We start from the raw sequence: 13,212 nt of genomic DNA on the forward strand, positions 1-13,212 counted from the left end.
CCTGGGTTCTTTTCTTATTTGTTTTATTAGTTACTTTTCCTGTTACTATAATAAAATACATTGACAAAAGCAACTTAAGGTAAGATTGTGTCTCCTAGCCAGGTGGTGGTGGCATGCACCTTTAATCCCAGCACTCGGGAGGCAGAGCCAACGGATCTCTGTGAGTGGGAGGCCAGCCTGGTCTACAGAACGAGATCCAGGATAGGCATCAAAACTACATGGAGAAACCCTGTCTCGGAAAAAACGAAACAAAAAACAAACAAAGATTGTGTCTCCTAGAAATGACAGGGAAGCTACACCCATAATAATCCCACAATATGGCTGCCTAAACAAGACTGAAGCAGTGACAATATCTATAGACATGCTAACGTGGAAGCAGGAGATCTCATGGGCTCCCACCCTAGACAAAGAACTAGACAGAGCAGCTAATGACAGCCGAGAAAGGGAGAATTATCTCCCAGGGATGGCTCTCTAATTGTTTACCCAATACAAAGTGATCAGCCATCATGTACACACAAGCAACACCAAGTGGAGTCAGCAGGTTGTGTTTATATAGTTATACATATATATGTGCATGTAACAACAAGAATAAAAGAGGTCATCAATTTGAGACAGAGTGAGGCCGAGCTATAGGAGGGTCTAGAGGGAGGGGACATTCGAGGGACTGGGGGAACAAAGGGGAGAAGTGGTATAATTATATTGTAATTAAAAATTAAGAAGCAACTTAATGTAAGAAAATGTTGTTTTGGCTTGTAGTTTGAAGCTAGAGTTCTTCATGGAGTAGAAGCTTTTAGCGGCAGGAACTTGAAATACCTGATCCTGTTGCATCCACAGTCAAGAATGAATTATGAATGCTTATGCTGAGCTCACTTTCTCCTTTTTATACAGTTAGGATTCTAGCCCAGGGAGTAATGCTACCCACAGTGGGCGGGGCTTCTAACTTCAATCACCTTATTCCCAAAGGCTGTCTCCCAGGTGATGCTTGATCTCATCAAGCTGACACTTGAGATTATCATCACACTTGGTTTTTGAGTCAAGAAACGAGCATCAATCGGCAGAGGCCTGTTCAGAGCAGTTTTGATATTCACCTGCTTCCTACTATAAGGCTATAGTAGGAATACCTACTATATCTGTGTGTATACATTTCTGTGTATTGCTGATTGTCCATGACTACTGCAGCACAATGATTCCTATTATGTGTATTGTTTAGATTTAAAGTGACAGCACCCTGCTTATTCCTTGGGTATTTGGGGCTGCAATCTGGGCAACATAAATGGAAGGCATTCTAGCTTTGCAGAAAGTGCTTCTCTAATCTGGAGCTTGCTGTGGATGCCCATGGTCTCGCTCCTGGACTGAGAGAGCATTGATCACAGAAGCACCATTAGGCCTGGCTGCCCTATCTATTAGCGTTAGCCTGTGGGTATCCACTCATTGACAGAGTTCTGTTTCTAGCACTTTGTTCTTTTAAGTAGCATTGTTGCGCTAAGATTCTGAAAGGTAACTGGTGGATTGATAAGAGACATTCAAACTTTCCCTTTCTCCCACACCCCACTCCTCCTCTGTCACTGCCCCTCTTAGGGTTGCACCCTTACATACAGAGTGGGCTTGGGAACCCATGGAAGCGGGTCATGCCAATTTCACAGTGGTTTCCGCACAACACTTACAGGATTCTTTCTATTGGCATTTCTCATAATGGAGGTGTAGTTGGTTTTTTTTTTTGTTTTTTGTTTTTTGTTTTTCCTATTTGAAGATCTAATCAGTCATCTGGTGGGCCTTACTTTTGTGCCTCCTGTGGGAGCCCATAAAACCTTCCTAGTAAGATCTGAGGTTGCTTTACACAGCAGGGCTGCACTGGGGGATGTCTTGACCACATGTATGATCTCCAGGTGCCTGAGATGATCTGCACTTGGCTGTGCTGGGGGAGGTCTTTTGCTCTACCCCTTGGCATTGCTTTAAAGGCCCTTTAGAAGAGACAGAAGGGGCTGGTGGGTTTTGACCCGGGCCCTTCCCAGCTATCCTGTGTTTCTAACACTCTCTTTCCTCTATACTTTTATCCCCATAGTTCTCAATTCTCCCTCCTTAAGAGTACCCTGGGAGAAAAAGAGGGAGCAAGTCTCCCTCAAATGGCTATGGAAACAGGGACCAGGGACTTGGCACAAGGGGGGTAGAAGGCACCTCAGTTCTCCAGAAAGCTGGGGTCCCCCCCCCCAGAGGTTGGGTTGTAGGGATGCCTACAGGTTTGGTTCTGTCTGTGTGCTGTGCAGCTTGAGGCCTAGCTCTTTGCCTGGCTTGAGTAAGAAATCCAGGGATGGGATGGGCTCGTGTAGGTGCTCTTGAGCCTGTCTGTCCTCCTTCACTGTGGGGGGGTGAGAGAGAGGCGGGGAGCAGAGTAAGAAATCCAGGGATGGGATGGGCTCGTGTAGGTGCTCTTGAGCCTGTCTGTCCTTCTTCACTGTGGGGGTGTGAGAGAGAGAGAGGCGGGGAGCAGAGCTGTGTGTGCTCTGCACAAATAAAGTTTATCCTTCTGCATAGTGCAGTGTACCTTTCCCAGCGCTTCTGTGTGACCTCCATTCTCTGTGTTTTTACAAGTTATTTAGTTGTTTACTTATTAAAATTAGCTGCTGGGGAGTTCTAGCTTTCCTTTACTTTCAGTGTTTGGTTTTGTTGTGTTTTTTAAGCACTAGACCTTGCCCTTTAAGGTTCGTGTTTGAAGCTCACATGTTTTCAGGTTTTCTCTACACACTTGAGTCTCACTGCTGCCGTGGTCACGTGACCTGGCCTCGGCGCTGTGAAGCTGCCCTTTTTCTTCTTGGAGCACATCTCTGGACTTCCGCCTTTTCACTGCTGCCAGCAAGAATGCTATTTTCCCTTTATCGTTGTAAATATTTACTTTATAAGTCAAGTATTAGCCCTTTTTGTCCTTAATCTAAGAAGTGGACGGAGAATGGTGTGGAGAACGTTCAGCTGTCAGAAACCACTTGCTCTTGGCCACAGCTGATAGCAGTCTGGGGCAGTTGTGTGTCCTTGTCATTGCCTCTTTATTTATTGAAAAACTTACAAATTATTCCAGAATTCTTATCACTTGAAGCTAGGTTTTTGTTTTTGTTTTTTTGAGACAGGGTTTCTCTATGTAGCTTTGCGCCTTTCCTAGAACTCACTCTGTAAACCAGGCTGGCCTCAAACTCACAGAGATCTGCCTGCCTCTGCCTCCTGTGCGCTGGGATTACAGGCATGTGCCACCACCACCCAGCGAAGCTAGCTTTTGTTTTGTTTTGTTTATTCTGGAAAATTTTTGTTGTTGTTTTTTTTTTTTTGTTTTTCGAGACAGAGTTTCTCTGTGTAGCTTTGCGCCTTTCCTGGATCTTGCTCTGTAAACCAGGCTGGCCTCGAACTCAGATCCGCCTAGCTCTGCCTCCCAAGTGCTTGGGATTACTGGAGTGAGTGCCCAGCACTGGAAAATATTTTAACACTTGGAGAAACAGGCTGAATAGATGGGATATCCTCTGCCCTCCTATACTTTTCTCTCTTCTGAGGTTCTTCTATTCTCTTTCTTAGACATCTCTATATCCTGCTGTGCCTGTGGGTCAGATGAATTTAGAAATGAAGTCTAGCAAAAATATTCTGCTTGAGGTAGAACTTGAATAATTGTGTATGTCTGAGTGTGGGAGTGTGTGTGGGGTGTCAGTGTGTTGAGTGTGTGGGTGCTAGAGATTGAGTCTAGGGCCTTATTCATGCATGGTGGTACTCTACCACCTTTAGTTACTATGTTGTGAATGCCGTTTTGAAGAATCAGACACAGTTGGTCAGTACAACAGTTTTAATGTTGTTAAATCTCTTAATGACAAATGCAAAAGCCTCGTAGCTCTTTTACTTATTGGGATGGAGGAAGCAGAAATTCCCTGTAACACACCTAAACAGTCTGTGTTTTCCTAGGCCGGGGCCAATATTGACACTTGCTCAGAAGATCAGCGGACCCCATTGATGGAGGCTGCAGAAAACAACCACTTGGAGGCAGTGAAGTACCTCATCAAGGCCGGAGCACAGGTGGACCCGAAGGTACCCCAGTCAGGTTCATATTCCTGTTTCATGTGTAGATGCTTCTTAGATGGACAGGAGACAGTTTCTCCTCGGAACTCCTGCAGGAACGTGTTGCTATTGGACATTTACTCTTTTGTCTCACATAGCATCTTTACTTACTTGGTGTAGTAGTTACTGTTCCTAACATTGTGATAAAATGCCTGGCAGAGTGTCCTACAGGAGTAAAGATTTATTTTGGCTCATGATTTCAGAGGGATTTAGGTCTCTCACAGTGCAGAAGGTGTGGCAGAGTGGCAGCAGGAACTTTTTTATGTGCTGACAGATCAGAGGCAGAGGTCAAGCCAGGCCCAGGAACAGGTATAACCTGCAGAGGCTTCTCCATGGTAACCTGTTTCTGCCAGCCCTGCTCCACCTTCTGAAAATTCCACAGATTCTAAGCAGGGAATCAGACTTAAAGCAGCCTTTGAGAATGTTTCCGATGCAAACTATAAATACTTGGTGACCTTTCCTATTAGTAAAGATTCCCTAGTAAGCACTGGATCTACCTATTGTGCCAAGAATAGACAATTAACCAATGAGGAATTGCCCGTGAAGGTTTTTGGTTCCTTCCTTCATTGTTCTTTTTTGCTTTTGTTTAGAGCAGTTACTCCAGAAGAGAAGTAGAAGATATCTAAGTTGGAAAGACTCGGTTCATAGTTAATGTGATCTTATGTGTAGCATTCATTCGCGCTCTCTCTCTCTCTCTCTCATGACAGAAGGTCTTACTATGTATTGTGAGCTTAGAACTTATGATCCTTCTGCTTCAGACTCCTAAGTACCGGCCGTTATAGGTGTGCATCACCATTATCTGCCGTACATTTCTATATTCTTGCAGTTAAATTATCCAAAAAGGAAATTGAATTAATTTTATTTATAGTAATATCAAGAATAAAATATTTGGGAGTATGTTTAATCAAAGAGAAAAAAATTACACATTGATAACTCAAGCAAGTTTTAAAGGAGACAGTTTAGTATGTAGCTCAGTTGGTAGAGTGCTTGCCTTAGCATCACATAAAACTATATATGGTGGTTTATACCTTTCAATCTAGCACTTGGGAGGAAAATCAGACATTCATGGTTATTTGTTGCTACATAGTAAGTTTCAAGCCAGTATGAGCTATCTTTAAAAAAAAGAAAGACATAAATAAATGGAGGTCATCTTTGTGTGTACATATTCATGTAACCCTTTTCAAAATTCCAACCCAATACAGAAATACCCATCTTTAAGTTCACATAGATTTTCCAGGAGATCTGGAGTAATTGAACAAGTTTGAAAGAGAACAGTCTTTGTGGAATTAGACTTTCTTGTTTCAGAAGTTAGTACAAAGCTACAGTAGTGAAAATGGTGTAGTATTGCTATAAAAGATAGAGCTGGAGACCAATAGAATTACATATAAAAGGAAAATCTCAAATAATCTGTTGCTTGTGTTGTTAGTTGATGCAAGGCAACTTTTTAGTAAATGGTACTGGGAAAACTTAGTATTCATATGTTGAAAAATGTGATTATACCATATATATGTAAAATGGATCAAAGAACTGAACATAATAGCTAAAATTATATACTTTGCAAGGTAGTAAAACCCATAATCATACTACTCACAATACAGAGGTAGGAGGATCGTCACTTCTAGGCCAAACTAGGTTACATAGTAACATCCTCTCTCAAAATAATATAATTCCTAATGGCTTGGTGATTCAGCAGTTCTACCCCTAGATATATAACCAAAATGTACAAAACAGACCTGAATAGCACTGTTTATTGAAGCACTGTTCCTAGAAATAACTCAGTTATCCTTTATTACATCAGTGAACAAGAGGTCTATCTATTCAACAGAATGCCATTTAGTCATTGTCAGAAACAACACACAGAGATATGACAGTTCAGATAAATCTTGGGGATATAAAGTGTAGTTAGAGTTTTCCTGCCTGGCCCACAGTTAGGACAAATCTCTCTCACCCGCCAGGCCCATAGACGCTCAGAACCAGCCAAGTAAACACAGAGACTTATATTGTTTACAAACTGTATGGCCGTGGCAGGCTTCTTGTTATCTACTTCTTCTATCTTAAATTAACCCATTTCTATTAATCTATACTTTGCCACGTGACTCGTGGCTTACCATTACCTTACATCCTTCTTGTCGTGGCGGCGGCTGGCGGTGTCTGTCCGCTTCAGCCTTCTACCTCCCAGAATTCTCTTCTCTCTTGTCCCACCTATACTATCCTTCCTGCCTGGCTACTGGCCAATCAGCACTTTTTTATTTTAACCAATCAGATCAACACATTTGACATACAGAACATCCCACAGCAATAAAGTGTAAAAAGGTAGACACAGTCAGGTAGTGGTTGCATATGCCTTTAATCCCAGCACTGAGGAGGCAGTGGCAGGCAGATCTCTGTAAGTTAGAGGCCAGCCTGGTCTGCAGAGCTAGTTCCAGGACATCCAGGATTACAGAGAGAAACCCTGTCTTGAAAAGCAAAACGAGGTGGGGCGGTGGTGGCGCACGCCTTTAAACCCAGCACTCGGGAGGCAGAGGCAGGTGGATCTTTGTGAGTTCGAGGACACCTTGGTCTACAGAGCGAGATCCAGGAAAGGCAAGGCGCAAAGCTACACAGAGAAACCTTGTCTCGAAAAACAAACAAACAAACAAAAAAAGCAAAACAAAACAAAAGCTAGACAGAAAGCATAAGTACTATAAACTTCCATTTATATGAGATTCCCAGATAGAAAAATCAGAGACAGAATATAGATTAGATGATGTTAGCAGATATTGAAAAGATCCGTGGTGTAGAGTTTTTGTTTTGGGAAATGAAAAAGTTATTGAAACAGTGGTGATCATTATTTTATATTATGTAATTCTACCGATTTGTACACTTAAAAATAATTAGGAGGCCAAGTGTAGTGGCACACTTAGAAGGTGTGCCACTTAGAACTCTGAGTTCAAGGGTGGCCTGGTCTATGTAGTGAGTTCCAAGCCAGCTGAAACTACATAGTAAGACTATGTCAAAAACCAAAATAAACATAAAAATAGTAATAATTAAAAAAAAAAAAAGAGTAAAATAAAAATTAGAGGGTTGAGGGTGTGACTCAGTTCATGAAATGCCTAGCATTTTCAAATTCCTGGGTTTGATCCCCAATACCACATAAACTGGGTGTGGTGGGGCAGGCCTGTAAACTTTAGTCTCAGTAGGTAGAAGTGGGGGATCAGAAGTTGAAGGTTATCTTCGGCTATGGAGTGACTTCAAGGCCAGACCTGGCGCATTAAGACTGAAAAAAAACCCAAACAAACCAGGAATGCAATATTTTATGACATACTATACTAAATAAACAATGGAAAGAATTGGGTGTAGGGATGTCATTTAGTGGTAGAGTGTATACTTAGCATATTGTTATGAGGCTCTGGGTTCATCTCTAATACTTCCCCCAGTGCAAAAATTATTCTTTCACACCAGTACTTCTCCCCTCCACCCCCAACAAAATGTGGCCTATACAGACTTATCATGTCTGTTTTCATATCAAATTAAATTTTCACCATTCACTGCTGTTAAATACTGTTCTTGTGGCCACTAAGTTGTCTTATTGAGTAGAGTTTGCTGCACTATAAATTGGAGTGCTAAGTCTTCATCTGAAGCTGCTGGGAACCTACCAAACCAAGGACTTGAGAAGCTGTCCCCTAAGAAGTACTGAGGGCAGATGTCAAGACTGAGAAATGTGTGAGTGGGTTTTGCAGCAGATTTAATATAGCAGAAGAAAGGGTGAGGGAAACTTTTCAGTATTCAAACATTATTGGACATCAAACTATCCAATATATATATGTGCCTGATTCCTCGGGAAGACGGCAGAGAAAACAAAGTAGAAAGAAAATAGGACAAAGAAGGCGTGATCATAACATACACACACACATACACACACACACACACACACACACACACACACACATATAGGTTTTTCAAGACAGGGTTTCGCTGTGTAGCTTTGCGCTTCTCCTGGATCTTGCTCTGTAGACCAGGCTGGCCTGGAACTCACAGAGATCTACCTGCCTCTGCCTCCTGAGTGCTGGGATTAAAGGCGTGTGCCACCACCCGACAATCATAACATTTTTAAACTGAAGAAAAGTAGTAATTTACAGATCTAAACAAACAAACAAAACCACTCAATAAAAGCCAAGTAAGCAAATGGAAAAAGTATCACACTCAGGTCCATCAGGCAGAAATTGTGCAGAACCAAAGACAAAGAAATTCTGAGACTGACCAAAGCAAACTTGTGGTTGCATATTGACGGAGGCCCAGGGCCTGCTGCCAACTTGACTTGCAGTGGTCTATATGTGGATGAGGAGAGGCCATCATTGTGCCAGAGAAAAGAAGTCTAAGAAGAAAAGACCAACCCAGAGAAGGTGTCCTTTTAAAAATGGTGTGAAACCAGGTGTGGTGCTGCATGTCTATAATCCTAGCACTTGGAAGGTAGAAACAGGCAGGTCTCTAGAGTTGGAGAGCCAGGGCCACACAGTGAGACACTGTCTCAAGCAATAAAATGATTATAAAAGCTGTTATTTAATTTTTTTTTAATAATTAGATTTTATTGATTGAAGAGTAGTACACAGATATTTTGGTCTGCACACAATTTTAATACATGTACTAAAAAACTAAGAGGCATGTATTATGCTTTTTTAAAAGTTATTCCAGTGATGTTCCATTTTAAAGCTTGGTGGAAATTTTTTCCTAAGGGGTCTCACATATCATCAGATGAGAGTATCTTTACTTTGGCTCATTTACAGTTTTTCCATATACTACACAGAGTTTTATCTTTCATAGCATAGCATGAAAACTTTACTCTGTATCTGCAGTTGTTAAAGGTTTTAAAGAGTTTTTCTCTATTTTTTCTGTTATTTTGTTCGTTAGTTTTTTCTTGAGACTGGGTCTCTATGTAGTCCTGACTGTCCTAGAACTACAACAAGCTGGCCTCAAACTCCGGAAATCTTTCTTCCTCTGGCTCACAAGTGGTGGGATTAAAGGCATACACCACCATGCCCTACTTGGCTTGTAGTTTTGACTGGACAAGGATCAAGGAGTGATTTTATTTATTTTTAAGGAAACAGTTCTAAAAACATGAGACTAGAAGTAATTTAAAATATTTGAGACACATTAAACGCATGACTGAGACTCCAAATTTTTGTTAAGTATGCTTTATATTATAGGATGTAAAACTTACCCCCCTGGGTTGGGGATTCAGCTCAGTAGTAGAGCACTTACCTAGCAAGCACAAGGCCCTGGGTTCGATCCTCAGCTCAAAAAAAAAAAAAAAAAAACCAATAAAAACAAATAAAAACTTGCCCCCCTACGTGGAATGTTAGGCTGATACCTGAACCAGTCACAGCCTCCCATGGTTCAGTATCCCACTATCTCTGCTGGTGTTTTTACTTTTTAAAAAGTCATTTACACTTAAAAAATGAGATTTTCCCCCTTTTTTAAATCTTTCTATTTACTAAAAGCTTGCATTCAGAACATAGTTGCTAAAAAATATTCCTCTGGATTGTAGAAAAATGGATTGTACAGGAAGGGAGACAGGGGGCACTGATGGGCATGAGGCATGCTCAGTCAGACTTGGCCTCTTCCTTAGAGGCTGGACTCCTGTCCCTTCCAGTCTGGGTTTTCTGCAGGCAGGCCTTCTTAGTTGTTTGCTGAGTCACTTCACCGGCTCACCTTTGTCCCCTTCTTCTCTTTTGTTTGTTTGTTTTGTCTAATGACTTCCCCCCCAACCACCCCCACCCCGAGTGCATGCCTTTTTTCCCTGCTTTGTGCCCACCGTGGTGGTAACAAACTCAGTGAACAGCCTTGATAATGTGCACTTGGGCTCTTCCTTTGATGCCCATTCTGTGCTGATTTTCCTGTTGGTTCTTGTGGCACAGAAGGCATGTGTGATGCTGAGGCCTGTTAGGAATCTACACTGCACCCAAACTCACTTTAAATCTTTGAAAAGACAAGAGGCTGTTAAAAGAAGGAGACATAAGATGGAGTTGATGCAGATTTATAAATAAATTATGACAGCAATAGCACAGAGAAAGGAACTCAAAATGGCATTTAAGTAGACTAGTTAGAGGTGAATAATGTTTTTAAAAAGATTTTTTATTATTTGAGATTATATTATAATTTTATCAGTTTCCGCCTTCCTTTTCCTTTTTCCAAGCTCCCACACACACTTATTTTCAAATTCATGTCTTCAATTATTGACGCATGCATATGTATGTATGTAATATATAATAGTATATATCCCTAAATGTGTAAAGACAACCTGCTCAGTCTGTATAACGCTACTTGTCTGTATGGGTTTGCAGAGCTCACCATTTGGTATTGGCTAGTTTGGGGGCTCTTCCCTGGGGAACACCGTTTCTTCCACTCTCAGCATTCCTTAGTTCCTGTAGTGCTTTGTCTAGGATTGAGTCCTTGTGAGCTTCCCGCACACATTGGTATGTCTCTTGGTGTCATCCATGTTCAGTTCACATTTTGGCAGCCATGTTGTTGAGACATCATGGATGCTGTTTCTCTGACATTGCTAGGAGACACACCCTCACAGAAAAGTTCATGTTCCCTTGGCTCTTACAACTTCCCCGTCTTCTGCAGTGACCTGTGAGCCTTGCATTGTGTTGTAGATGTGTCAGTTAGGACTGGGTTCTGCAACTGCTCCTTAGCTGGGGTTTTCCTTAGTGGTCTCCATCTGTTCTTGATGAGGGGTGAGAACTACTGTGGGTATAGGGGCAAGTATTTAGAATGTTGATAGTAATTTTGCTGATTTAGTAGAACATTTTTTTAAAGATTTATTTTTAATTATGTAATGTGTCTTTGTGTGGGTGGGTATGTGCATATGAGTGCTGCAGGTACCTGAGAAGAACCAAAGAGGGTATCAGATTCCCTAGGTGTTAGAGTTTTAATGGGAGTCATGAGCTTCCTGATAGAGGTGCTGGGAACTGAACTCAGGTTCTCCACCAGAACATATGTGATTTTTAACCACTGAGCCATCTCTTTCCAGCACTAAAGATTGTACTCTTTAGAGAAAGTACTTAAAGAAAAGTAAAGTGGAATTAGGAAAAGCAGTCAGTGTATGCAGCTGCCATATAGGAAGTGCATAAAACCAGATGAAACAAATAGAGAACATGGGAAAGTAGAATATTGAAACCACCTGTGTCAGCAATCTTGGCTGCAGAATAAGCTCTCTGATGGGAACAAACACACATGTACACACACACATACATACACATGCACACTCATATATACACCATCAGTGACATCTTAGAAGGAAGATGAACGTGGTATGAGGGACAGAGTGGAACACACTTTCGCTGTGCAGATTATAAACCTAAAGGTCATATTCAAAAGATTAACTGTTAGAACTTACAGGAACTAAAAGGGAAGATATTTTTATGATTACGTAATAAAAAAGAAAATTTACAAGTGTGTAAGCAGCCCATAGAAAATGAAATCACAGTTTTAAATGTATAACAATACTCAGCATCTAAAACCTGACTAAGATAGCATTGTACTGTTGAAATTACCTGGCAAAGTCCAGAGCTGAAGGAACATGTATTAATGGGTGAGTTAGATATATCCTGGGTAGGAGCTTGTCATACCAGTAAGTGGAATCCTGGTAATTCTTATGTGGCTCACCCTGGCACAGGCAAGGAAGGAAACATTGTATTGTTTAACACATCTTTAAATAGCAAAAAATGAGAAATAGCTGTATGTTTCTCAGCTAGGAATATAGAATCTAGGGCTAGTTTTACCTCAGCTAAACAAAACCAATGAGGCGCTGGAGAGATAGTTCCACATCTAAGAGCATTGGCTACTCCTCCAGAGTACAGGGTTCAATTTCCAGCACCTACATGTTGACTTAATAGTCTGTAGTTCCAGTCCCGGGGGACCTGATACCCGTGGCATGTAGTGCATAGGCATACCTGCAGCCAAAACGTCTATAGTATAAAACACATATCCATTCATATATGGGGAAAAAATAAAGACAACAATTGGATGTTACAGGTTATCTTCAAGGAAGATACCATACTGAACTAAAAAGGAGTTGTAGAGGATTTGTGGAATGATGTCCACTATTCTAAATTATTCAAGATCCCCACTGTTGGATTCTAGAAGTGTTGAGATGCATCAGAAAGCTAGATACTAAATTCAAAAGCCACTGTTATTGGGGGCAGGATTGAGTTAAAAAGGAAGAAAGCTGGATGCATGTCTCTATGGTGGGTGTGACAAAGACTTGAGTTGTACTTGGAGACTATACAGCCAACTGCTTTGAACAGTATACATACCACTGCTTTTCCCACTAGAAGCTCCTGCTTTTTGTTCTTTCATATCGTAGTCCTATGAGTTTCCTTTGGCTAAAATATTCTCCAGTCTGTGAGCCAACCCCCTCATACTCTGCCCTCCTCCTCGTCCTCCTCCTATCTGGAGCACATACACACATGTTGGTGCCTTGAATGTGTGTGTGTGTGTGTGTGTGTATACACACATGCGTGCATCTGTCTGTCTGAGTACATAGGTGTGTGCGTGCCTGCCTGCCTGCCATGTATGCCTATGCCATCACTGTTCTGAAAAACTGCAGCTGTCTTCCAGTGTCATTTGTCAATATCAGTGACATGGGATTGGACATACAGACTCCTCTTTATAAGATGGATATCCTAATTAATATCAGATGTATTGATGTGTATCTACGGATGAGTGTTAAAATCCAGTGTTTGGACTCTGAGATACAAAGTAGAGAGAAAGGTAGTACAGATAACGTTAATACAAAGATGAGAATGGAGAGACTTGTCTTTAAGAGCAATGGCCAGGGAACTGAAAAGATGGTTCAGTGGTTAAGGGCATTGACTGCTTTCCCAAAGGACCTCAGTTCAAATCCCAGCACCCGCATGGCAGTTAACAACTCCAGGATCTAACACCCTCACACAGCCTTACCTACAGGCAAAACACCAATGCACATAAAATAAAAGTAAGTAAATTAAAAAAAAAAAAGACAGTAACAGAGGAACAATGTCTGGCCTGGTGGGTGTACTCGGGTTTTATTGTGTGGAGCTGTTTGCCTGGCCTGGAGCTTCTTGGTCAGTGTCTTTTAATTAATTAATTGATTGATTAATTAAT

At 41.4% G+C, this 13,212-nt stretch overlaps 1 protein-coding gene across 9 annotated transcripts in view; it reads left to right on the forward strand.

Moving 5' to 3' along the window:
• Positions 1–13,212, forward strand: part of Ehmt1 (euchromatic histone lysine methyltransferase 1) — a 171,807-nt gene that overhangs the window by 130,500 nt on the left and 28,095 nt on the right. For all 9 annotated transcript variants that reach the window (XM_036183439.1, XM_036183445.1, XM_036183444.1 and 6 more), the window contains one exon: positions 3,934–4,056. In XM_036183439.1, coding sequence (XP_036039332.1) covers positions 3,934–4,056 — 123 coding nt within the window. The remainder of the gene's footprint in view (positions 1–3,933; positions 4,057–13,212) is intronic.

The sequence above is a fragment of the Onychomys torridus genome, chromosome 4, assembly GCF_903995425.1.
Source record: "Onychomys torridus chromosome 4, mOncTor1.1, whole genome shotgun sequence".
In the NCBI taxonomy this organism is placed as follows: domain Eukaryota; kingdom Metazoa; phylum Chordata; class Mammalia; order Rodentia; family Cricetidae; genus Onychomys; species Onychomys torridus.